This window comes from Bombina bombina, chromosome 7 (genome assembly GCF_027579735.1).
Source record: "Bombina bombina isolate aBomBom1 chromosome 7, aBomBom1.pri, whole genome shotgun sequence".
Taxonomy (NCBI): domain Eukaryota; kingdom Metazoa; phylum Chordata; class Amphibia; order Anura; family Bombinatoridae; genus Bombina; species Bombina bombina.
The window spans coordinates 165,390,604-165,418,593 of NC_069505.1; the positions used below are offsets into that span (position 1 = coordinate 165,390,604).

The window sequence follows — 27,990 nt, forward strand, 5'->3', positions numbered from 1 at the left end:
TACAAAAGTGGAAATAACATAACTTTGAAATTTGTAAATATAAAAGAGAACAAAAAGCCTGATGAAACAGCCCTGAGTAGGCTGAGGACTAGTTGCTGTGTTAATAAAGACTTTTTATACTTTTATACACTTGCTATTGTGTGTATTTTTTTCACCTCCTGTGATAAATTATATCGTTGATCCTGGTTCCTGTTGAGGATTGCTGTTTTAAGTCTACTGGGGGACGTTTTGGCTCCAGTTTGCTGAGATTGCACCTGCAGGTGCCCACCATCTTGTAAGTGCAAGCTATTGGTATTATTTTCCCCTTGTCCTGATGATATTGGGCCATGTCGTGTTGCTTTTTCCTTTATCCATAGGCACATATACATTGGAGTGTCAGAGGATTCCTGACTGTCTCTGCGCTTTGGATACAGTGTGCTGAACCACTGAGAAGTGTCAGTCTGCTCTACTAGCACCAGTGGGGTGCTTTATGTTTGTGAGTATTCACATTCTCATATTGCTGCTCATTTTACCTGTACTGGCGATATTAGGCTATGGTGGCGCCTCTGTTTTTTATTCTTTTTTTAAAAAAGTACTTATGACAGTACTCTTGCCTCAAAACCTTTTAATAAAAAATAAGGATGGATACATAAAAATATATCCGTCCTAACTGGTAGAGATCAACACACAAATAATGGACATAAGTATCTAAAGATTTTATTACACCAGAATAGAGGAACTTACAACAAAGTCCTTAAACATATAATGCTATGTAATGTAATAAATGATGATATCACAATATCAAAAAAAATAATAATCCATATACATAAATTAATTTAAGTCTAAAGAGAACTTTTATCTGAAAAAATCAGATCCCTGAAAAAAGAGAGAAATTGAATAAAATGTCCTTAGTCAAGGAAAAAACCACACTTGATGATAGGAAGTCCTAGATCACTCATACACGACCCATGAGTGAAAATCTCAAACTGGAATATGGTAGCGTGAGTTCATCAGATGAGTTGCTGTAAGAACATTAAATCCAATACGTGAATAATCCAGTATTTAAACTGAAGAATAATCTCATGCAGAGGCTATGTAGTAAACAAAGGACAAAGTCTAGATGTTTAAACCTGTACTCCACAACCGTACCAAAGGGGAATCGGCTGACAGGTAAAGCTCTGCTACTTATGTTGTAAAGCTGGCAGTAAAGTACCGCAAGACAGAACAGCTGAGCAGCCGGAGGGATTCCGGACGCTAACACCTGACTACGTCAGACCCCAAACGATATCATACAGTGTTTCAAGAGCAGGTAACTAAAACCTTGGATTACCTTTGTTAAGCCTCATAAACTTATTAAGATATTTTCTCCGCAGCAAGCAAATATCCAGTAGAGAATATTTCTATTTCCAATTTCCTTTATTTCCTTTAGAGCTGTGGTAAAGGTGTGGTAAAGCCGTATGCTCGTGTTGTTGGTGTGGTAAAAATAAACAAAACTTCAGGGAGCCAACAATAGAATGCCAACAATCGTTTCACCATCTGGCTTCGTCAGGGCTTGTAATTAATAATTCACCGCAGCTGCCTTAAATAGCAGCTTGTGTGTAAATCCCCCAGAAACTTCTCACGTGAATTTTAGTTCCTATTAAACAAACATAAAGTTCACTATATACATATTATATACAATTTTGTTACATTTATTTAATATTAGATACTGAATATCCACTGTTGTTCAGACACACCATCAAGGCAATCATTGAAGAAACAAAAAAAGTCTATAAACTTTGTTACAAAAAAGTGACATTGAGGCCTATTTATACAGCCGTCAACTGCAAATACGCTGGAATTCCGCAGCATAATTGTGGCGAACTTGATTCCCCTTATTTATCAAAGCCTACAGACCGGCAAAAGTTGAAATTTGTGATGTAACATAAGATACACCAGTCTCAATCTGACACAGATTGATGCTTACGTCATTGCAGATTTTCAGAATGCAAATTCCGCACTATCTGACTACTTTTGCTAGTTAACAAATATTTAACAGGTACGCTCGCCACTATTCCGGCCCAGCGTACCTGCTTTTCAATCCGCCGCCCTGGAATCAATGGGAGTCTGAAAGCAGCAAAAGCTTATGTTCGATGCTGCCAGATACAGTTGCAAGAAAAAGTATGTGAACCCTTTGGAATGATATGGATTTCTGCACAAATTGGTCATAAAATGTGATCTGATCATCATCTAAGTCACAACAATAGACAATCACAGTCTGCTTAAACTAATAACACACAAAGAATGAAATGTTGCCATGTTTTTATTGAACACACCATGTAAACATTCACAGTGCAGGTGGAAAAAGTATGTGAGCCCCTAGACTAATGACATCTCCAAGAGCTAATTGGAGTGAGATGTCAGCCAACTGGAGTCCAATCAATGAGATGAGATTGGAGGTGTTGGTTACAGCTGCCCTGCCCTATAAAAAACACACACCAGTTCTGGGTTTGCTTTTCACAAGAAGCATTGCCTGATGTGAATGATGCCTCGCACAAAAGAGCTCTCAGAAGACCTACAATTAAGAATTGTTGACTTGCATAAAGCTGGAAAGGGTTATAAAAGTATCTCAAAAAGCCTTGCTGTTCATCAGTCCATGGTAAGACAAATTGTATATAAATGGAGAAAGTTCAGCACTGCTGCTACTCTCCCTAGAAGTGGCCGTCCTGTAAAGGTGACTGCAAGAGCACAGCGCAGACTGCTCAATGAGGTGAAGAAGAATCCTAGAGTGTCAGCTAAAGACTTACAAAAGTCACTGCCAAATGCTAACATCCCTGTTAGCGAATCTACAATATGTAAAACACTAAACAAGAATGGATTTCATGGGAGGATACCACAGAGGAAGCCACTGCTGTCCAAACAAAACATTGTTGCACGTTTACCGTTTGCACGAGAGCACCTGGATGTTCCACAGCAGTACTGGAAAAATATTCTGTGGACAGATGAAACCAAAGTTGAGTTGTTTGGAAGAAACACACAACACTATGTGTGGCGAAAAAGAGGCACAGCACATCAACATCAAAACCTCATCCCAACTGTGAAGTATGGTGGTGGGGGCATCATGGTTTGGGGCTGCTTTGCTGCGTCAGGGCCTGGACGGATTGCTATCATCAAAGGAAAAATGAATTCCCAAGTTTATCAAGACATTTTGCAGGAGAACTTAAAGTGATTGTCAATTTTCAGGTTTTGAAAATATATTTCTGTAGGCAATCATTATATTAACCATACCGCCACTATAAATTTTTGAGAAAATTGGTAATATGTTTTTAATTTTATATTCGAAATATCGACGATTTACTATACCTGCTCCTCCCACTGTTTACTTCCTTATGTTTCTCCATATTACGTATACAGTGGTCCCACCCGCTGTTTACATATTGTCAATGCGCGCTCCCGTTTCAGTTTCCCAATTCGCATGCGTTAAATGCTGTTTCCGCTGTCAATCAACCATAGTATTAGTTGAATCAGTACATTCAATGAATACTATCGTTGCGAAGCGAAGGAAAGGATCTCCTACCCCAGCCTGTAATACCGCCAAGTAAAAATACAATACACAACGATTGTAAGTGTATTTCGAAACTGAACTTTTTATTTGAATTATCTTTTGCCTGCTATCTAATAAAAGGATGTAGTAATAGAATACGGAGCCCCTGTGACAGATAAACTTACCGATCGGTAAAATAGTTCTGAAATGACAGGACTCCGTAAAGTGATGTACTGTGCATGCACGAAATGTGCATGAGCTTACGCTAATCAGATGGGAAGAAGAGTAGAACGCAAGCGCAAGAAGGAGTCGTGACGTCAACCAAAGGGGTTGGGTCCCCCTGTGGTTAGAGCCGCTATTGGTTGTGAAGACATCAATGCTAATGAAAATGACTGAGCGCAAATGCCGGTTGGAGGATGGGAATAACGGGGCAAAAGAAAAAATAATAAAAATAAAGGTATATACTAAAATACTAAGAAATTGATGAATGAAACTCCGGTTTTTTAACAACAAATGTTAAGCAGAACGTTAGTAAGGATGCGGACTTTACATTCACTTTAAGGCCATCTGTCTACCAGCTGAAGCTCAACAGAAGATGGGTGTTGCAACAGGACAATGACCCAAAGCATAGAAGTAAATCAACAACAGAATGGCTTAAACAGAAGAAAATACGCCTTCTGAAGTGGCCCAGTTAGAGACCTGACCTCAACCCGATTGAGATGCTGTGGCATGACCTCAAGAAAGCGATTCACACCAGACATCCCAAGAATATTGCTGAACTGAAACAGTTCTGTAAAGAAGAATGGTCAAGAATTACTCCTGACCGTTCGTCTGATCTGCAACTACAGGAAACGTTTGGTTGAAGTTATTGCTGCCAAAGGTTCAACCAGTTATTAAATCCAAGGGTTCACATACTTTTTCCACCTGCACTGTGAATGTTTACATGGTGTGTTCAATAAAAACATGGCAACATTTCATTCTTTGTGTGTTATTAGTTTAAGCAGACTGTGATTGTCTATTGTTGTGACTTAGATGATGATCAGATCACATTTTATGACCAATTTGTGCAGAAATCCATATCATTCCAAAGGGTTCACATACTTTTTCTTGCAACTGTATCCCATTGATTTCTATGGGAGAATAAAAGTTATGTTTACACCTAACACCCTAACATAAGTCCGAGTCTAAACACCCCTAATCTGCTGCCCAACATGGTCGACACCTACATTACAGTTATTAACCCCTAATCTGCCGCCCCCTACACTGCCGCCACCTACATTATACTTATTAACCCCTATTTCGCCGCTCCCAGACCACGCCGCCACCTAAATAATGTTATTAACCCCTATTCTGCCACTCCTGGACCCCGCCGCCACCTAAATAATGTTATTAACCCCTATCCCACCGCTCCCGGAGCCCAACGCAACTAACTAAATGTATTAACCCCTAAACCCCTGGCCTCCCACATCACTACCACTTAGTAAACCTATTAACCCCTAAACCGCCAGCCCCCCACATCGCCATAAACTAAATTAACCTATTAACCCCTAGACCTAACAACCCGCTAACTTTATATTACATATTAACTCATCCCTATCTTATAATAAATTTAAACTTACCTTTAGATTTAAATTAAACTATATTAAACTAATAATTAACCTACCCTAACTATTAGACTAAAATTACATTAAACTATATTAAACTATTAATTAACCTACCCTAACTATTATACTAAAATTACATTAAACTATATTAAAATATTAATTAATCTACCCTAACTATTAGACTAAAATTACATTAAACTATATTAAACTATTAATTAATCTACCCTAACTATTATACTAAAATTACATAAAACAATATTAAAATATTAATTAATCTACCCTAACTATTAGACTAAAATTACATTAAACTATATTAAACTATTAATTAATCTACCCTAACTGTTATACTAAAATTACATTAAACTACAAATGAAATTAAATATATTATATAGTTAAAAACCTAACCCTACTTCAAATAATTTAAATCTACTATTAAAAAATACAAAGTTACAAAAAACTAACAACTAAGTTACACAAAATAACAAACACTAAGGCCTAGATTTAGAGTTGGGCGGAAGCCGTCAAAACCAGCGTTAGAGGCTCCTAACGCTGGTTTTGGGCTACCGCCGGTATTTGGAGCCACTCATTAAAGGGTCTAACGCTCACTTTCCAGCCGCAACTTTTCCATACCGCAGATCCCCTTACGTTAATTGCGTATCCTATCTTTTCAATGGGATCTTTCTAACGCCGGTATTTAAAGTCGTGTCTGAAGTGAGCGTTAGAAATCTAACGACAAAACTCCAGCCGCAGAAAAAAGTCAGTAGTTAAGAGCTTTCTGGGCTAACGCCGGTTTATAAAGCTCTTAACTACTGTGCTCTAAAGTACACTAACACCCATAAACTACCTATGTACCCCTAAACCGAGGTCCCCCCACATCGCCACCACTCGATAAAAAAAATTTAAACCCTAATCTGCCGACCGCCACCTACGTTGTACTTATGTACCCCTAATCTGCTGCCCCTAACACCGCCGACCCCTATATTATATTTATTAACCCCTAACCTGCCCCCCACAACGTCGCCGCCAGCTACCTACAATAATTAACCCCTAATCTGCCGACCGCAAAGCGCCGCTACCTACGTTATCCTTATGTACCCCTAATCTGCTGCCCCTGACACCGCCGACCCCTATATTATATTTATTAACCCCTAATCTGCCCCCCTCAACGTCGCCTCCACCTGCCTACACTTATTAACCCCTAATCTGCCGAGCGGACCGCACCACTCCTATAATAAAGTTATTAACCCCTAATCCGCCTCACTCCCGCCTCAATAACCCTATAATAAATAGTATTACCCCTAATCTGCCCTCCCTAACATCGCCGACACCTAACTTCAATTATTAACCCCTAATCTGCCGACCGAATCTCGCCGCTACTGTAATAAATGGATTAACCCCTAAAGCTAAGTCTAACCCTAACACTAACACCCCCCTAAATTAAATATAATTTAAAGCTTACAAAATAAATTAACTCTTATTGAATAAATTATTCCTATTTAAAGCTAAATACTTACCTGTAAAATAAACCCTAATATAGCTACAATATAAATTATAATTATATTGTAGCTATTTTAGGATTTATATTTATTTTACAGGTAACTTTGTATTTATTTTAACCAGGTACAATAGCTATTAAATAGTTAAGAACTATTTAATAGCTAAAATAGTTAAAATAATTACAAAATTACCTGTAAAATAAATCGTAACCTAAGTTACAATTAAACCTAACACTACACTATCAATAAATAAATAAAATAAAATACCTACAATTACCTACAATTAAACCTAACACTACACTATCAATAAATAAATTAAATACAATTCCTACAAATAAATACCATTAAATAAACTAACTAAAGTACAAAAAACAAAAAAGAACTAAGTTACAAAAAATAAAAAAATATTTACAAACATTAGAAAAAAATTACAACAATTTTAAACTAATTACACCTACTCTAAGCCCCCTAATAAAATAACAAAGCCCCCCAAAATAAAAAAATGCCCTACCCTATTCTAAAATAAAAATAGAAAAGCTCTTTTACCTTACCAGCCCTGAAAAGGGCCCTTTGCGGGGCATGCCCCAAAGAATTCAGCTCTTTTGCCTGTAAAAAAAAAAACATACAATACCCCCCCAACATTACAACCCACCACCCACATACTCCTAATCTAACCCAAACCCCCCTTAAATAAACCTAACACTAAGCCCCTGAAGATCTTCCTACCTTATCTTCACCCTGCCAGGTTCACCGATCCATCCTCGGAAAACTTGATCCAAGCCTCGGAAGTGTTGACCCAAGCCCAAGCGGGGGGCTGAAGAGTGACGTCCATCCTCGGGCGGAAGTCTGGATCCAAGCGGCGACTGAAGAAATCCATCATCGGGCTGAAGTCGGAAGTCCATCATCGGGATGAAGTCTTCTATCAAGCAGCATCTTCAATCTTCTTTCTTCCGGAGCGGAGCCATCTTGTTCCCAGCCGACGCGGATCCATCCTCTTCTAACGACGCCTACTAGCCGAATGACGGTTCCTTTAAATGACGTCATCCAAGATGGCGTCCGTTGAATTCCGATTGGCTGATAGGATTCTATCAGCCAATCGGAATTAAGGTAGGAAAATTCTGATTGGCTGATGGAATCAGCCAATCAGATTCAAGTTCAATCCGATTGGCTGATCCGATCAGCCAATCAGATTGAGCTCACATTCTATTGGCTGTTCCGATCAGCCAATAGAATGCAAGCTCAATCTGATTGGCTGATTCCATCAGCCAATCAGAATTTTCCTACCTTAATTCCGATTGGCTGATAGAATCCTATCAGCCAATCGGAATTTGACGAACGCCATCTTGGATGACGTCATTTAAAGGAACCGTCATTCGGCTAGTAGGCGTCGTTAGAAGAGGATGGATCCGCGTCGGTTGGAAAGAAGATGGCTCCGCTCCGCTCCAGAAGAAAGAAGATTGAAGATGCGGCTTGATAGAAGACTTCATCCCGATGATGGACTTCCGACTTCAGCCCGATGATGGAGTTCTTCAGCCGCCGCTTGGATCCAGACTTCAGCCCGAGGATGGACGTCACTCTTCAGCCCCCCGCTTGGGCTTGGATCAACACTTCCGAGGCTTGGATCAAGACTTCCGAGGACGGATCAGTGAACCTGGCAGGGTGAAGATAAGGTAGGAAGATCTTCAGGGGCTTAGTGTTAGGTTTATTTAAGGGGGGTTTGGGTTAGATTAGGGGTATGTGGGTGGTGGGTTGTAATGTTGGGGGGGTATTGTATGTTTTTTTACAGGCAAAAGAGCTGAATTCTTTGGGGCATGCCCCGCAAAGGGCCCTGTTCAGGGCTGGTAAGGTAAAAGAGCTTTGAACTTTAGTAATTTAGAATAGGGTAGGGCATTTTTTTATTTTGGGGGGCTTTGTTATTTTATTAGGGGGCTTAGAGTAGGTGTAATTAGTTTAAAATTGTTGTAATATTTTTCTAATGTTTGTAAATATTTTTTTATTTTTTGTAACTTAGTTCTTTTTTATTTTTTGTACTTTAGTTAGTTTATTTAATTGTATTTATTTGTAGGTATTGTATTTAATTAATTTATTGATAGTGTAGTGTTAGGTTTAATTGTAGATAATTGTAGGTATTTTATTTAATTAATTTATTGATAGTGTAGTGTTAGGTTTAATTGTAGATAATTGTAGGTATTTTATTTAATTAATTTATTGATAGTGTAGTGTTAGGTTTAATTGTAACTTAGGTTAGGATTTATTTTACAGGTAAATTTTGTAATTATTTTAACTATTTTAGCTATTAAATAGTTCTTAACTATTTAATAGCTATTGTACCTGGTTAAAATAAATACAAAGTTATACAAAGTTACCTGTAAAATAAATATAAATCTTAAAATAGCTACAATATAATTATAATTTATATTGTAGCTATATTAGGGTTTATTTTACAGGTAAGTATTTAGCTTTAAATAGGAATAATTTATTTAATAAGAGTTAATTTATATCGTTAGATTTAAATTATATTTAATTTAGGGGGGAGTTAGTGTTAGGGTTAGACTTAGCTTTAGGGGTTAATCCATTTATTACAGTAGTGGCGAGATTCGGTCGGCAGATTAGGGGTTAATAATTGAAGTTAGGTGTTGGCGATGTTAGGGAGGGCAGATTAGGGGTTAATACTATTTATTATAGGGTTATTGAGGCGGGAGTGAGGCAGATTAGTGGTTAATAACTTTATTATAATAGCGGTGCGGTCCGCTCGGCAGATTAGGGGTTAATAAGTGTAGGTAGCTGGCGGCGACGTTGTGGAGGGCAGAATAGGGGTTAATAAATATAATATAGGGGATGGCGGTGTTAGGGGCAGCAGATTAGGGGTACATAGCTATAATGTAGGTGGCGGTGGTGTACGGAGCGGCAGATTAGGGGTTAATAATAATATGCAGGGGTCAGCGATAGCGGGGGCGGCAGAATAGGGGTTAATAAGTGTAAGGTTAGGGGTGTTTAGACTCGGGGTACATGTTAGAGTGTTAGGTGCAAACGTAGGAAGTGTTTCCCCATAGAAAATAATGGGGCTGCGTTAGGAGCTGAACGCGGCTTTTTTGCAGGTGTTTTTTTTCAGCTCAAACAGCCACATTGTTTTCTATGGGGATATCGTGCACGAGCACGTTTTTTAAGCTGGCCGCTTCTGTAAGCACCGCTGGTATCTAGAGTTGCAGTGGCATTAAATTATGCTCTACGCTCCCTTTTTGGAGCCTAACGCACTGAAAACCCAACCATTCTGTGAACTCTAAATACCAGCAGTATTTAAAAGGTGCGGGGGAAAAAAAGCATGCGTAGCTAACGCACCCCTTTGGCAGCAGAACTCTAAATCTAGGCGTAAGTTACAAAAAAAAAATAAACAGTAAGTTACACAAAATAAAAAATAAATTATCAAATATTTATACTAAATACACCTAATCTAAGAGCCCTATGAAAATAAAAAAGCCCTCCCAAAATAAAAAAATACCCTAGCCTACAATAAACTACCAATGGCCCTTAAAAGGGCCTTTGCGGGGCATTGCCCCAAAGAAATCAGCTCTTTTACCTGTAAATACAAATACAAATACCCCCCCAACAGAAAAACCCACCACCCACACTACCAACCACCCAAATAAAAACCTAATCTAAAAAACCTAAGCTCCCCATTGCCCTGAAAAGGGCATTTGTATGGGCATTGACCTTAAAAAGGGCATTTAGTTCTTTTTCAAGCCCAAACCCTAATCTAAAATTAAAACCCACCCAATAAACCCTTAAAAAAGCCTAACACTAACCCCCGAAGATCCACTTACAGTTTCTGAAGAGCCGACATCCATCCTCAACGAAGCGGCAGAAGTCTTCATCGAAGCCGGCAGAAGTATTCATCCAAGCGGGCCGAAGTCCTCCTCGAAGCCGGCAGAAATGGTCCCCCAGACGGGCAGAAGTCTTCATCCAGACGGCATTTTCTATTTTCATCCATCCGGCGCAGAGCGGCTCCATCTTCAAGACATCCGGTGTGGAGCATCCTCTTCTTCCGACGTCTTCTTCCGAATGAAGGTTCCTTTAAATGATGCCATCCAAGATGGCGTCCTTTAGATTCCCATTGGCTAATTGAATTCAGCCAATAGGATTGAGTTTTCATCCTATTGGCTGATCCAATCAGCCAATAGGATTGAGCTCGCATTCTATTGGCTGATTGGATATGCCAATAGGATGAGTTGTTATTTTTTTGTAACTTTGTAATTTTTTATTGTAGATTTAAACTATTTGAGTAGGGTTAGGTGTTTAAATATGTAATATATTTAATTTAATTTGTAGTTTACTGTAATTTTAGTATAACAGTTAGGGTAGGTTAATTATTAGTTTAATATAGTTTATTGTAATTTTAGTCTAATAGTTAGGGTAGATTAATTATTAGTTTAATATAGTTTAATGTATTTTTAGTCTAATAGTTAGGGTAGATTAATTATTAGTTTAATATAGTTTAATGTAATTTTAGTATAACAGTTAAGGTAGGTTAATTTGTAGTTTAATATAGTTTAATTTAAATCTAAAGGTAAGTTTAAATTTATTATAAGATAGGGATGAGTTAATATTTAATATAAAGTTAGCGGGTTGTTAGGGTTAGGGGTTAAAAGGTTAATTTAGTTTATGGCGATGTGGGGGCTGGCGGTTTAGGGGTTAATAGGTTTAGTAAGTGCTAGTGACGTGGAAGGCCAGAGGTTTAGGGGTTAATACATTTAGTTAGTTGGGGTGGGGTCCGGGAGAGGCGGAATAGGGGTTAATAAGTTTATCAGAGTTGCAGTCGGCTCAGGGAGCGGCGGGATAGGGGTTAATAACTTTATTTAGTTGCGGCGGGGTCTGGGAGCGGCGGAATAGGGGTTAAACAGTTTAGTATAGTGGCGGTGTTTAGTGACAGTATACAAATACAGCTAGGAAAAAGCCGAATAGCAGCGAGATTGATGACTGATAGTTAACAACAGTCCGCTGCTCATCACCCCGTACTTGGTGCGCAGCTTTTTGACAGCTTTTTTGTTTAATATGGAGAGCGTATTCAGGTCCGCGGCCGCGATGTCAGGCGAGCGTATTGGTGCCGTCGAATGCAAGTAAGTTGACGGCTTGATAAGTAGGCCTCATGGTCTTGATAGGATGTCTAAGCGGGATTTTAGTTCACAACTTGACCATTTTGGCTCACATTATAGCGGCATCATTTAATCATGTACTTTCAATATTTAAAGCTATAGTGCTACTAAATACCTGATGTTTAGTAAATTACAATATTTTGCATATAGTTAGAAATAGTCTCTCTCAAACAGACCATTTAGGCTCACATCTCAGTAATACCCTTAAAAGGACAGTCAACACAAGAATTGTTGTTGTTTAAAAAGATAGATAATCCCTTTATTACCCATTCCCCAGTTTTGCAAAACCAACACAGTTATATTAATACTCTTTTTACTTCTGTGACTAACTTGTATCTAAGCATCTTCTGACCACCCCTAATCACATGACTTTTAGTTATTATCTATTGACTTGCATTTTAGCCAATTAGTGCAGTGTCTGCCACTAGCCACAGGCGTCATCACAATGCTATCTATATGGCCTACATGAGCTTGCTCTCCCCTGCTGTGAAAAGTAAATAAAATAGAGGCGGCCTTCAAGGGTTTAGAAATTATCATATGTGCCTTCCTAGGTTTGCTTTCAACTAGAATACCAAGAGAACAAAGCAAAATTGTTGACAAAAGTAAATTGGAAAGTTGTTTAAAATTACATGCCCTATTTGAAAAATGAAAGCTTTTTTGGACTTGACTGTCCCTTTAAACTATGTGCTGTCAATATTTAAAGCTACAGTGCCACTAAATAGTGGTTATTTTCTAATAGTGATTTTAACTAGAAGATTGTCACCATGCTCAAAACATTACATTGTTTACATATAAACAAGGACCAAAAAAATTTTTTGAAAAAATGTATGCATATAAGGAATGTCCTTTATAAAAAAGGAGAATAAAGAAGTTCCTCATTTAGCCCTCCTGGGGATAATGTATCTAGATTAAAATTCCATCTGCTTTCATGTTGCAGAAGGATTTTATCTAGGTCTCCCCCTCTTATGCCCAAACTAATTCTTCTCAATCCCAATCAAACTAAATGTATTGGGTGACAAGTTATGATAAAATTTAAAATGTTGAGCAATACTGGAGGTTTTTACTTCATTCTCAATGTCACGTAGGTGTTCAAGTGTTCCATCGCGTAGGGCCCTTGTAGTTTTACCCACATAAAAAAGTAAACAACCACATTTAGCAAGATATATTACTCCCTCACTTCTACATGTGATTTTGGTCCTGATTTTATAGATTTGCCCCGTTTTTATTAAAAAAATCTTGTTTTCTGTATGTAGTTGCATGCCTTGCAACATTTGCAAGGGTAACAACCTGGTTCAACTTTGACCTGTTGAAGCCAATTAGATCTTGATTAATGCTTAATATAGAAACTATTTACCAGGGTATCTCTTAAATTTGGAACCCTTCTTGCCGTCATTGATGGAAACTCCTTTATTACTTTTTCAAATCTTTATCTGTCTGGAGTAAGGGCCAATGTTTTTTTTAATATGCTCTGCAATTCCTTCCAACAATCATTGTATTGTGAAATAAACCTAATTTTCTTTTCTGGTTGCATTCTACTTGATGAGGTACGGTAAAGACTTTGTGTTTGACTCATGTGACTAACCCTATTAAACCCATTTTTGATGGCCTTTTTAGAACAAACTTGTTCTTTAAATCTCTTAGTAAACAAGATTCCTTTTTAAATTCAATATTGGTTCTGCAATTCCTCCTTGCCCTTACAAATTATGAAACTGGAATTCCAGTTAATTAGGGAATGGGATGGTGGCTGTCTGCTCTAAGCAGACTGTTTGTTGATGTTGGTTTCCTATAGATTTTTGTCAATAATCTATCTATACATCTATAGATGCTTAAGTCCAGAAACTGAATCTCAGTATCACTATAGTTCAATGTGAATCTGAGATTGAGCTCATCATTGTTAAGACTAAATACAAATCCTTTCAGCTGATTTTCCCAGATAAGCAACACGTCATCTATGTAGCGAAGCCACATGCTGACGTCTGGCGTACCTGGGAAGTCAATGTCAAAGACACAGCGGGTTTCCCAGAATCCCAAATAGAGGCACGCATAAGAAGGGGCAAATTTTAACCCCATTGCGGTGCCCTGAGTATATTACAATTTATAACTTTGAAATTTGTCTGAAAAAAATCTACTATACATTTGAAGTTCAGACTAAGTGCTATTGTATTGTCTTTTTATCAGGTATTTGTTGATTATGTGAAATCTACTATATTTACTCGTACTTTTACGAAACGTTTAAATGGTATAACTATAGCGTCACCTAAATTAGCCTGAAATAACTAAGTACATCGCACTCAATAAAAACCATTTGTCTTTTTCATTTGAAGATTCACAATTGAAGAAACTAACATTCCAAAGCACTCACATAGATTTTAGCCCTTCAGTCACATAGTAAAAAAGTAAGTTGAATTACCAAAAGCCATTATACTTGCCCTAGTCTGCAATAACTACACAGATCTATTTAAGAATTACCCAGAATTGCCTTAAAAGCATTTGAAACTTTGTTGCCAATAACTCAGTGACATCCAATATCAGAAAATGTATCTATCTCTACAATCTCTCTTAAAATATATAATGTTATCCCTCACTATCCTATAATTTCTTTTTATGAGGTTGTATAAGGTTTACACAGAGTTTTATTGGGTCTTATTATCAGTATGTTATACCCATATCTATGCTATGGCTTACGCAAGCACGATATTTGTGCTCCACTCAGTAATAACAGCACACGCAAATGTGCGCTGGTATTACAAGTTAGGTTCAATGTGAACACGATCTTGCATTCGCATTGCATGGAAGCATTGCACTTACGAGAGCGCGCTTCCATAGGGTCCAATGGGAGACTCGTTCTCATGCCGTCAGGCACGGCATGAGAACTATTGCAGCGAAGGGGGTAAGTTGCGCAGCGATGGGCAGCAGATTTTAAATATATATTTTTATACACATATTAACACATAGATATATATGTATATAAGCATATACATATATATATTTATAGAGAACACACAGTTCCCCATAGGTAGGGTGACCATATTGCCTCTTTAAAAAGGGACACATATGAAAAATACACATAACAGGGCTGTTTAAAGAAATATTTTGTATAAGAACCCTGACATATGTATTTTTCATTTCTGTCCCTTTTTAAAGTGGCAATACAGGGAGTGCAGAATTATTAGGCAAGTTGTATTTTTGAGGATTAATTTTATTATTGAACAACAACCATGTTCTCAATGAACCCAAAAAACTCATTAATATCAAAGCTGAATAGTTTTGGAAGTAGTTTTTAGTTTGTTTTTAGTTATAGCTATTTTAGGGGGATATCTGTGTGTGCAGGTGACTATTACTGTGCATAATTATTAGGAAACTTAACAAAAAACAAATATATACCCATTTCAATTATTTATTTTTACCAGTGAAACCAATATAACATCTCAACATTCACAAATATACATTTCTGACATTCAAAAACAAAACAAAAACAAATCAGTGACCAATAAAGCCACCTTTCTTTGCAAGGACACTCAAAAGCCTGCCATCCATGGATTCTGTCAGTGTTTTGATCTGTTCACCATCAACATTGCGTGCAGCAGCAACCACAGCCTCCCAGACACTGTTCAGAGAGGTGTACTGTTTTCCCTCCTTGTAAATCTCACATATGATGATGGACCACAGGTTCTCAATGGGGTTCAGATCAGGTGAACAAGGAGGCCATGTCATTAGATTTTCTTCTTTTATACCCTTTCTTGCCAGCCACGCTGTGGAGTACTTGGATGCGTGTGATGGAGCATTGTCCTGCATGAAAATCATGTTTTTCTTGAAGGATGCAGACTTCTTCCTGTACCACTGCTTGAAGAAGGTGTCTTCCAGAAACTGGCAGTAGGACTGGGAGTTGAGCTTGACTCCATCCTCAACCCGAAAAGGCCCCACAAGCTCATCTTTGATGATACCAGCCCAAACCAGTACTCCACCTCCCCCTTGCTGGCGTCTGAGTCGGACTGGAGCTCTCTGCCCTTTACCAATCCAGCCACGGGACCATCCATCTGGCCCATCAAGACTCACTCTCATTTCATCAGTCCATAAAACCTTAGAAAAATCAGTCTTGAGATATTTCTTGGCCCAGTCTTGACGTTTCAGCTTGTGTGTCTTGTTCAGTGGTGGTCGTCTTTCAGCCTTTCTTACCTTGGCCATGTCTCTGAGTATTGCACACCTTGTGCTTTTGGGCACTCCAGTGATGTTGCAGCTCTGAAATATGGCCAAACTGGTGGCAAGTGGCATCTTGGCAGCTGCACGCTTGACTTTTCTCAGTTCATGGGCAGTTATTTTGCGCCTTGGTTTTTCCACACGCTTCTTGCGACCCTGTTGACTATTTTGAATGAAACGCTTGATTGTTCGATGATCACGCTTCAGAAGCTTTGCAATTTTAAGAGTGCTGCATCCCTCTGCAAGATATCTCACTATTTTTTACTTTTCTGAGCCTGTCAAGTCCTTCTTTTGACCCATTTTGCCAAAGGAAAGGAAGTTGCCTAATAATTATGCACACCTGATATAGGGTGTTGATGTCATTAGACCACACCCCTTCTCATTACAGAGATGCACATCACCTAATATGCTTAATTGGTAGTAGGCTTTCGAGCCTATACAGCTTGGAGTAAGACAACATGCATAAAGAGGATGATGTGGTCAAAATACTCATTTGCCTAATAATTCTGCACTCCCTGTATGGTCACCCTACCCATAGGCGGCAATGTAAAGGCACTTTTCAGTGACATTTTTTTCTAACACCCCACACCCACCAAACTTTAAACCTTTATAAGATGTTATTATTTTTATTTTTTGATACAGAACACTCTGGTTAATTTTTGGAGTGCTAATTGCACTTCACTTGTAAACTGGCCCTATAGTAAGTAAAATGCATGATTGGGAACAAATTAAAGGACAGTGCAATGCCCCTTTAAAAACCTTGCTTAGTTATTTATCAATTCATAACTATTTTACCCTTCTCTGCCTGTTGATACTGTGCTATGTTCCATAAACAAATGGTTCTATCAGGTGATCACTGTTACCATGGTGATTACCTAGCAGTCACTTTGCTTTGTGGCTAAACACATGGAATACAGGTGTGCATTTTTTTTTATTCTACACCATTCCAATCTGTTAGAATACTACTCCACAAAAACATAATTAAAGGGACATGAAACACCCAAATTTTCTTTCATTAATCAGATAGAGAATACAATTTTAAACAACTTTTCAATGTACTTCTATTATTTAATCTGCTTCCTTCTCCTGTTATCCTTTGCTGAAAGGTTTATCTAGGAAAGATCAGAAACAGCACAGAACCTAGGTTCTCACTGCTGATTGATGGCTGCATATATATACCCATGTTTTCAGTTAGAAACCGGTAGTGCATTGCTGCTCCTTCAATCAATGATATCAAGAGAATGAAACAAATTAGATAATAGAAGTAAATTAGAAAGTTGTTTAAAATTGTATTCTCTATCTGAATCATGAAAGAATTGTTGTGGGTTTCATATCCCTTTAACACAGGCTTTTCAAATGCATTCATTATATCCCAAATGATCACAAATGCCTCCTACAATTTGAATAGGAACAATTCTGCGGTATTCCGGTCTAACAGAAAACCCTTTCCAGCAGCTTTTCAGAGGATGTTTGGACTTTTCAAATTCAACAGATTTGCCCACTTGAAAAACTATTTTGGCCTTTTTCAAGCTGCATATAAATCAGCAGTTTGCAGGGTCTGTCTTTAATGTTAAAGCTTTTCTGTATCTTCAGTTCACACTGACTCATCACAAAAGTTTCATAATTACACATACACAGAAAGTATAAATATATCATTTGTGTTTTATTCCCACAACGCAAGCAGCTGCAATACCTAAATACGTTTTTACTGACTTCTACCAAACACTGCTTATCGCATTACACCAGATGTAATCAAGAAATTACTCAATTACCAGCTTAAAATAAAACAAGTTATAACAAAAAAGAGAATTTTATTTTTACACTAGAACTTGCACTAAGCAGAATGTACACAAGCATAAACAATAATACTGGTAATTTTCTTCAAGTGCTTAAAGGGACAGTATACACCAATTTTCATATAACTGCATGTAATAGACACTGCTATAAAGAAGAATATGCACAGATACTGATATAAACAAATCCAGTATAAAACCATTTAAAAACTTACTTAGAAGCTCCCAATTTAGCTCTGTTAAAAAGGCAGCTATAACATCGACTGCAAGTGGGAAAAACAGACACTCCCCCTCCCCCTTCATATGAAAAAGACCCTTTACACAAACAGAATCAAGCTGGAGTAGGTATATGTCGGTATTCTCCTAAAACTTTGGGGCTTGTTTATGAGTCTGAAAATCTGAGAAATGTTACTTAAAAATAAGCAAAACTATACATTAAAAAAACCAAAAAACATTATGGACTATTTAAATGGATCATCTACAAAACATTTATGCAAAGAAAAATTGAGTGTATAATGTCCCTTTAAATGCCTAAATTACTGTTTAATAGGACACTGTACTAAAAAAACTGCTTTCTACCATGAATATGATGAGTGCAGCAACTCAACATGTTAATAGCGCTATAAAATGCTTACATTTGAACTGAAACATGTTTGTGTAATTGATACTGCTCTGTACATTCTGATTGACTGATATTAAGAACTCCTACAGCCCTATTGGTAGAGAGGGGCAAGGCTCCGCAAACCAGACAAGAAAAGGGTTGTATTCAAATCACAGAAACATCTGTTTTCAAAAAGCAAGTTAGTGCATCAGAAACATTAAATGTAATTTGCTCTGAATATGCACAAAATATAAAATAGTGTATTATTCAATCTGTAATATACATACATATATATACATATATATATACATATATATATATATATATATATATATATATATATATATATATATATATATATATATATATATATATATATAGGCAACAGGATAAGTGCACTCCCACAAACATAAAGTCAAATGCCAGGGTGCTATGAGAATGTAGATAATAAAGTAGAACAAAGCACTCACTGACCTTATCAAGTGTTCAAATCTTGCAGTTTATTCCATCATGATGTTTTGGGGATGTTCACCCCTTCATCAGACACACACACACACACATATATATATATAAAACCAACATCCATGCCAGAATTTTACATTGTGAGACAGAATTCCAGGGTAATTATATCACAGGACAGGAGACCAATATGTAATTGTCCTGGGGAATTCAGTTGTCAAGTATGAAATATAATAAAATATTTTTCTCTGTAGCATTGTGTAACCTTCCCATAGCAAAATCATAAAGAGTGTATTCTTACCATGGTGCGCCGTATATTCGGAATCCCTTTACTGTCACCTCTGAATCTTGTAAATAAATACAATTGGTAAGGAGTGATTGCACATTGTCAAAGTCTTCAGGTTTCAATTTGGAAACAGAGGGGAATCGGTAGTAATCCTGTTTCACAAGGTCGGCCATAAATTCCTTATCAAAAGTCAGTTCATGATTCCCAGGGATCACTATTTTATATTCGTACGGTAAAGATCCTTTGATAGGAAAAGAGAAAAAAAAAATTACTGATAGAAATAAAAATCATAATATCAAATTTTACAAATGATAAAACAGAGCAGTTACTAAAATGAATGCGTCATTCAAGGTTCTTTTATCATCTACAATAGGAAAATACAATTAAAAAAATACTACCTGTAGTTTGTTTTTCAGTCTTGTCCCTGTCCTTAAAGGGACACGAAACCCAAACAATTTATTTCATGATTCAGACAGAACATACAATTTTAAACAACTAAGTTTTTTCTATTATCTAATTTGCTTAGTTCGTTTGATATCCTTTGTTGAAGGATGGAACTAGCATCTGATTGGATCCACAAGTGCTCTGTGCATCCATTGTATTTCTTCTGCGTGTTTAAACCCTTTGCAGGGTTTAGGTAAGCTAAACATAAAAGTGCATAAAGAAAATGCTTTATTGTTTTGTAGAATTTTATAATATTAGTTTTTTAACTCCAGCCCTCAGAGCACAACAACAGGACAGAATTTATTATATCTGAACTTGAACACAAGTGAAATAATCAGCTGATGGGCGAGAGCAGTGTGCATTTTATTTATTACATTTTTTATATTACATAATTACATGCTGTATTTGAATCATTAAGGTTACATTTGCATGGGACAACAAGAAAACCAGTAAATTCAGGCTTTCAAATAGCAGTGCATATTATTATTTTTTAATTATCCTAAATAATTTTATTCCTGTGAATTTGGCTTTTTTCACTTCCTACTTTGATACAAACATACAAAGAGAAAAAAGCAAAAATGATAAAAGAAGTAAATTGAAAGGTGGTTTAACCCTTTAATGACAGGGTTAACTTGTCTACATCGGAACAACATTCCGATGTAGACAAATTGAAATCCTGCGATTGTGCACGTGATCGCAAGATTTCAATGATGGGATCGGGTCAGTTGGGCGACCCTATAAAGCTAGGCACGCTCTCCAGACAGCGATCCCACCCAAGAAGCGCCGTTGGTGTCAGGACAGTCAAATGGCTGGAACTTTCTATTCCACCCTAACGGCGCTAAAGCCTGGCACGGTTAGGATGGAATAGAACGCTGCAACGGCGTTAAAAGGTTAAAATGTCATGCTCTATTCAATTCATTTTAGTTTAATTTTGATGTTACTGCTCCCTTTAAAGGGACACTGAACCCAAAAATTTTCTTTTGTGATTCAGATAGAGCATGCAATTTTAAGCAACTTTCTAATTTACTCCTATTATCATTTTTTCTTCGTTCTCTTGCTATCTTTACATGAAAAAGAAGGCATCTAAGCTTTTTTCTTGGTTCAGACTCTGGACAGCAGTTTTTGATTGGTGGATGAATTTATCCACCAATCAGCAAGGACAACCTAGGTTGTTCACCAAAAATGGGCTGGCATCTAAACTTACATTCTTGCATTTCAAATAAAGATACCAAGAGAATAAAGAACATTTGATAATAGGAGTAAATTAGAAAGTTGCTTAAAATTTCATGCTCTATCTGAATCACAAAAGAAAAAATTTGGGTTCAGTGTCCCTTTAATGTCAGGAATGATACACTCAGAAGCAATGATCAAAGAATAACGAACATAATCCTGGCTTTATGGCAGCTTTAGTGAATCGGCTACATCATGAATGATAAACTCTGTACAAAAACATGTAAGTGTTAGGAGTGTGAGAAAATAGCACCTGTAATAAAGTGCAGACCACTGTGAGCAAAAAACACATTCTTATTTTGCCCCAAAAACGGGCAACTAACAAATAAATTGTATACTGAATAACAAAGAAACATGAGGGGCTGGAGAGAATTATTGGTAGTGGTTCCACTACAACAAAGGATTCTGGGTAAACATGCAAAACAGACTAAATCTATTGCGTTTTTAAATTTTAAATCCTTGTCAGTCCCTTAAGCCGTGATTTTTCTCATATTTTTGTAATCACCGTAACCTATTTTTTGGACTGTTTTACATCCATCAGCAAATATGGGTTTCCAACACAGAGCATCTGGTCAATCAAGTTTAGATCAGAGATTATTATTATCTTCCAGATGCCTCATTTAATAAAAAAGCAAAACATTCAGCCATTAAAGTATCTCCCAAAAGTGACAATATAGCATCTTCTAAGTTTAAAAAGAAAAACAAAATGTGCTCAATTGAAATTACATTAAAGGGACACTAAAGTCAAAATTAAAATTCAGATAGGGAAGCAATTTTTAAACAACTTTCCAATTTACTTACATTAACAAAACGTACACATTATTTTTATATATACACTGTCTGAGTCACCAGCTCCTACAGAGCCTTGCAAAAATTCATATAATATACGATATGCATTTGTATATGCAAATATATATATATCTTTACTCTTACACCTCTTCGCTTAGCTAAGCAAACCTACTTCTCTTCTCTTATATCCACTCACTCTTCAAACCCTAAAAGACTCTTCTCCATTTTCAACTCTCTCCTCTACCCACCTGCACCACCCCCTCATCTGCATTCAGTGTTCAAGACCTTGCTGACTATTTTTTCAATAAAACACTTGCCATCTGAAGAAACATCCCAACACAAACCTGCAATCTCCCAACTTCACTCCCAGCCACCCCCTCTGCCACTCTCTGCACCCTCCTCCCAACCACTGAGAGCAAAGTGGCTTCCCTTTTGTCTTCCTCTCACCTCACTAGCTGCCCACTTGACCCTATTCCTTCACATCTAATTCCCCCTCTGTCTCCCACCCTCACTCTGACTCTTACTCACATATTCAGCCTATCCCTTTCTACCGGCTCATTCCCTGCCTCCTTCAAACATGCTAAGGTCACCCCCATCCTCAAAAAACCCTCCCTTGACCCTAACTCCCCTGCAAAATACCGCCCCATATCACTTCTCCTGCTAGCTTCTAAATTACTTGAAAAACTAGTTTTCAATCGCCTAACCCAATTCCTGTACTCCAACTCATTGCTCAACCCCCTGCAATCTGACTTCCGTCCCCAACACTCAACTGAGACTGCCCTCACCAAGGTTACTAACAATCTCCTGTCTGCTAAAAACAAAGGATAATACTCTATACTCATCTTACTGGACCTCTCTGCTGCCTTCAACACTGTTGACCATCCCCTTCTCCTACAGACTCTCAGCTCTCTTGGGGTCTGTGACACTGCCCTCTCCTTATCTTATCTCTCTAACAGATCCTTCTCCGTCTCTTCTGCTGGTGACTCCTCCTCTCTTTTGCCTCTGTCTGTTGGAGTACCTCAAGGCTCTGTCCTGGGTCCTCTACTCTTCTCTATTTACACTTCTTCACTGGGTAAACTTATCAACAGCAATGGCTTCAGCTATCATCTCTATGCTGACGATACCCAGATCTACCTTTCCCCCCCTGCACTCTCTCCTTCTGTCAATTCTCACATCAGCGACTGCTTATCTGGCATTTCCTCCTGGATGGCCTCTCACCACCTAAGTATAAACATGTCCAAGACCGATCTACTTCTAATTCCCCCCTCTAACTCTACTCCAGTTTCTAATTTTTCCATCACTGTTGGCGGCACCACTATCTCCCCATCACCCCAAGTCCGCTGCCTTGGAGTCACGCTTGACTCAAATCTGTCCTTCATTTCCCACATCCAATTGCTCTCTTCATCCTGCCGCAACCACCTACGCAATATCTCCAAAATTTGTCCGTTTCTAAGTGCTGAAACTACTAAACAGCTAATCCACTCCCTGGTAATGTCCCGACTTGACTACTGTAACAACTTACTAACTGGCCTCCCTTTCTCCCGCCTCTCTCTCCTCCAATCCATCCTAAATGCATTTGCCAGACTAATCCACCTCTCTCGATGCTCCGTTTCTGCTGCACCTCTCTGTGAGTCCCTTCACTGGCTGCCCATTCACAACAGTGTTAAATTCAAAATTCTCACCCTGATCTACAAAGCCCTCACCAATGCTGCCCCACCCTACCTGTCCTCACTTATCAACAAATACACTCGTGCCCGCCCCCTAAGATCCAACAATGACCTGCTCCTTGCGTCCTCTACCATCACCTCCTCTCATGCTAGACTACAGGACTTTTCTTGTGCTGCACCAACCCTCTGGAACGCACTTCCTCCTGATGTCAGACTTGCCCCTAACCTCTCCTCCTTTAAACGTTCCCTAAAGACCTTTCTGTTCAGGGAAGCTTATCACCCGACTTATTAACAAACTAACTTCACTTAACTAACAGTTGCCCTCTATCTCCTCACTAATATCATTCTCACCTTTGCAGTGCCCACCTCCTGTTTCCCATCCTACCCATCTAGATTGAAAGTTCAGATGGGAATAGGGCCCTCAATTCCCCCTGTTTTTGTCTGTAAAATTTTGTCTTATCGTATTGTTTCTCCATTGTACTGTTATCCTTGTACCCATGGGCAGCGATGCGGAATCTGTTGGCGCTTTATAAATAAAGAATAATTTTTTATATATATATATATATATATATATATAAATATATATATATGTATATAGGAATATATATTTAAAAATACATAGAACATATTCCCCTATGTGCAGAACATTGGAATGCAAAATATTTACAGTAAATACATTGTTAAAACCTTTATTAAATATGAATGTTGCATAAATATGCTTTAACATATTTTCATCTACTTAACTACAAAGGGCTCAAATGCACTTATACATACAGTATGCCATATGTGTACATGTGTATTAATTTATTTATATGTGTGTGTATATATATATATATATATATATATATATATATATATATATATGTCTGTAAATACATATATACACATATAAATAAATACATAAAACATGTATATGTATTATCTCTATGTTAAAGCCCTTTGCCTGCTTTGAGCCTTTATAACTTTTGTGTGCAATATTATTATTGAATCATTTTTATTAGATAGTGTTATTATGAATGTGAGTGTACTTTATAAATGGAGTCAGACATTGGGCATCTATCTTTACAATTATAACTTTCTTATTATATTTATACATATATTTTTTATCAGATAGTGTATATAGCCGTATAACTTTATATTTTAATGTATTTATGTTGTGTTTGGTGCACAACTTTTTTAACTCCCTACCCTTTACGCAAGGTCTTCAGTCACGCTAACCAGACGAGCGGAAAAAAATGGGATTGTATTTGCGTTTAACTTTCAACTTGTACTATGAATGCTAGTTTTAACACTGGCAAAATATTTCAATATCGTGCACGCTAACATTAGTGCGCCACTAAAAGACTAAATAAATACTAACAACTGTTGTACTCATAAATACCTAAGTATGCTGTTCAACAAATTGAAAGACAGGAAATATGTGAGGTTCAATAAGAAATTATGGCCTAGATTTGGAGTTTGGCGGTAGCCGTGAAAACCAGCGTTAGTGGCTCCTAAAGCTGGTTTTAGGCTACCGCCGGTATTTGGAGTCAGTCAAAAAAGGGTCTAACGCTCACTTTTCAGCCGCGACTTTTCCATACCGCAGATCCCCTTACGTCAATTGCGTATCCTATTTTTTCAATGGAATCTTTCTAACTCCGGTATTTAGAGTCGTGGCTGAAGTGAGCGTTAGAAATCTAATGACAAAACTCCAGCCGCAGAAAAAAGTCAGTAGTTAAGAGCTTTCTGGGCTAACGCCGGTTTATAAATCTCTTAACTACTGTGCTCTAAAGTACACTAACACCCATAAACTACCTATGTACCCCTAAACCGAGGCCCCCCCACATCGCCGACACTTGATTAAATTTTTTTAACCCCTAATCTGCCGACCGCCACCTACGTTATACTTATGTACCCCTAATCTGCTGCCCCTAACACCGCCGACCCCTATATTATATTTATTAACCCCTAACCTGCCCCCCACAACGTCGCAGCCAGCTACCTACAATAATTAACCCCTAATCTGCCGACCGCAAAGAGCCGCCACCTACATTATAGCTATGTACCCCTAATCTGCTGCCCCTAACACCGCCGACCCCTATATTATATTTATTAACCCCTAATCTGCCCCCCTCAACGTCGCCTCCACCTGCCTACACTTATTAACCCCTAATCTGCCGAGCGGACCGCACCGCTACTATAATAAAGTTATTAACCCCTAATCCGCCTCACTAACCCTATAATAAATAGTATTAACCCCTAATCTGCCCTCCCTAACATCGCCGACACCTAACTTCAATTATTAACCCCTAATCTGCCGACTGGAGCTCACCGCTATTCTAATAAATGTATTAACCCCTAAAGCTAAGTCTAACCCTAACACTAACACCCCCCTAAGTTAAATATAATTTTAATCTAACGAAATTAATTAACTCTTATTAAATAAATTATTCCTATTTAAAGCTAAATACTTACCTGTAAAATAAATCCTAATATAGCTACAATATAAATTATATTTATATTATAGCTATTTTAGGATTAATATTTATTTTACAGGTAACTTTGTATTTATTTTAACCAGGTACAATAGCTATTAAATAGTTAAGAACTATTTAATAGCTAAAATAGTTAAAATAATTACAAATTTACCTGTAAAATAAATCCTAACCTAAGTTACAATTAAGCCTAACACTACACTATCAATAAATAAATTAAATAAAATACCTATAATTATCTACAATTAAACCTAACACTACACTATCAATAAATAAATTAAATACAATTCCTACAAATAAATACTATACTGAAATAAACTAACTAAAGTACAAAAAATAAAAAAGAACTAAGTTACAAAAAATAAAAAAATATTTACAAACATTAGAAATATATTACAACAATTTTAAACTAATTACACCTACTCTAAGCCCCCTAATAAAATAACAAAGCCCCCCAAAATAAAAAAATGCCCTACCCTATTCTAAATTACTAAAGTTCAAAGCTCTTTTACCTTACCAGCCCTGAACAGGGCCCTTTGCGGGGCATGCCCCAAGAAGTTCAGCTCTTTTGCCTGTAAAAAAAACATACAATACCCCCCCCCCAACATTACAACCCACCACCCACATACCCCTAATCTAACCCAAACCCCCCTTAAATAAACCTAACACTAAGCCCCTGAAGATCTCCCTATCTTGAGTCGTCTTCACCCAGCCAAGCCAAAGTCTTCCTCCAAGCGGCATCTTCTATCGTCATCCATCCGGAGCGGAGCGGCAGCATCCTGAAGACCTCCGACGCGGAACATCCATCCTGGCCGACGACTGAACGACGAATGACGGTTCCTTTAAATGACGTCATCCAAGATGGCGTCCCTCGAATTCCGATTGGCTGATAGGATTCTATCAGCCAATCGGAATTAAGGTAGGAATATTCTGATTGGCTGATGGAATAAGCCAATCAGAATCAAGTTCAATCCGATTGGCTGATCCAATCAGCCAATCAGATTGAGCTCGCATTCTATTAGCTGTTCCGATCAGCCAATAGAATGCGAGCTCAATCTGATTGGCTGATTGGATCAGCCAATCAGATTGAACTTGATTCTGATTGGCTGACTCCATCAGCCAATCAGAATTTTCCTACCTTAATTCCGATTGGCTGATAGAATCCTATCAGCCAATCGGAATTCGAGGGACGCCATCTTGGATGACGTCATTTAAAAGAACCGTCATTCGTCGTTCAGTCGTCAGCCAGGATGGATGTTCCGCGTCGGAGGTCTTCAGGATGCTGCCGCTCCGCTCCGGATGGATGACAATAGAAGATGCCGCTTGGATGAAGACTTCAATCGGATGGAAGACCTCTTCTGCCCCGCTTGGATGAAGACTTCTACCGGATGGAGGTCTCTTCTTGCTCCGCTTGGATGAAGAATTTGGCTTGGATGGGTGAAGACGACTCAAGGTAGGGAGATCTTCAGGGGCTTAGTGTTAGGTTTATTTAAGGGGGGTTTGGGTTAAAGGGCCCTGTTCAGGGCTGGTAAGGTAAAAGAGCTTTGAACTTTAGTAATTTAGAATAGGGTAGGGCATTTTTTTATTTTGGGGGGCTTTGTTATGTTATTAGGGGGCTTAGAGTAGGTGTAATTAGTTTAAAATTGTTGTAATATATTTCTAATGTTTGTAAATATTTTTTTATTTTTTGTAACTTAGTTCTTTTTTATTTTTTGTACTTTAGTTAGTTTATTTCATTGTATTTATTTGTAGGAATTGTATTTAATTTATTTATTGATAGTGTAGTGTTAGGTTTAATTGTAGATAATTATAGGTATTTTATTTAATTTATTTATTGATAGTGTAGTGTTAGGTTTAATTGTAACTTAGGTTAGGATTTATTTTACAGGTAAATTTGTAATTATTTTAACTATTTTAGCTATTAAATAGTTCTTAACTATTTAATAGCTATTGTACCTGGTTAAAATAAATACAAAGTTACCTGTAAAATAAATATTAATCCTAAAATAGCTATAATATAAATATAATTTATATTGTAGCTATATTAGGATTTATTTTACAGGTAAGTATTTAGCTTTAAATAGGAATAATTTATTTAATAAGAGTTAATTAATTTCGTTAGATTAAAATTATATTTAACTTAGGGGGGTGTTAGTGTTAGGGTTAGACTTAGCTTTAGGGGTTAATACATTTATTAGAATAGCGGTGAGCTCCAATCGGCAGATTAGGGGTTAATAATTGAAGCTAGGTGTCGGCGATGTTAGGGAGGGCAGATTAGGGGTTAATACTATTTATTAT

General features: G+C 37.5%; 1 protein-coding gene across 1 annotated transcript in view; it reads right to left on the bottom strand.

The window, feature by feature from the left end:
- Positions 1 to 27,990, bottom strand: part of MPPED2 (metallophosphoesterase domain containing 2) — a 422,875-nt gene that overhangs the window by 228,419 nt on the left and 166,466 nt on the right. The window contains exon 4 of the mRNA XM_053720397.1: positions 19,104 to 19,329. Coding sequence (XP_053576372.1) covers positions 19,104 to 19,329 — 226 coding nt within the window. The remainder of the gene's footprint in view (positions 1 to 19,103; positions 19,330 to 27,990) is intronic.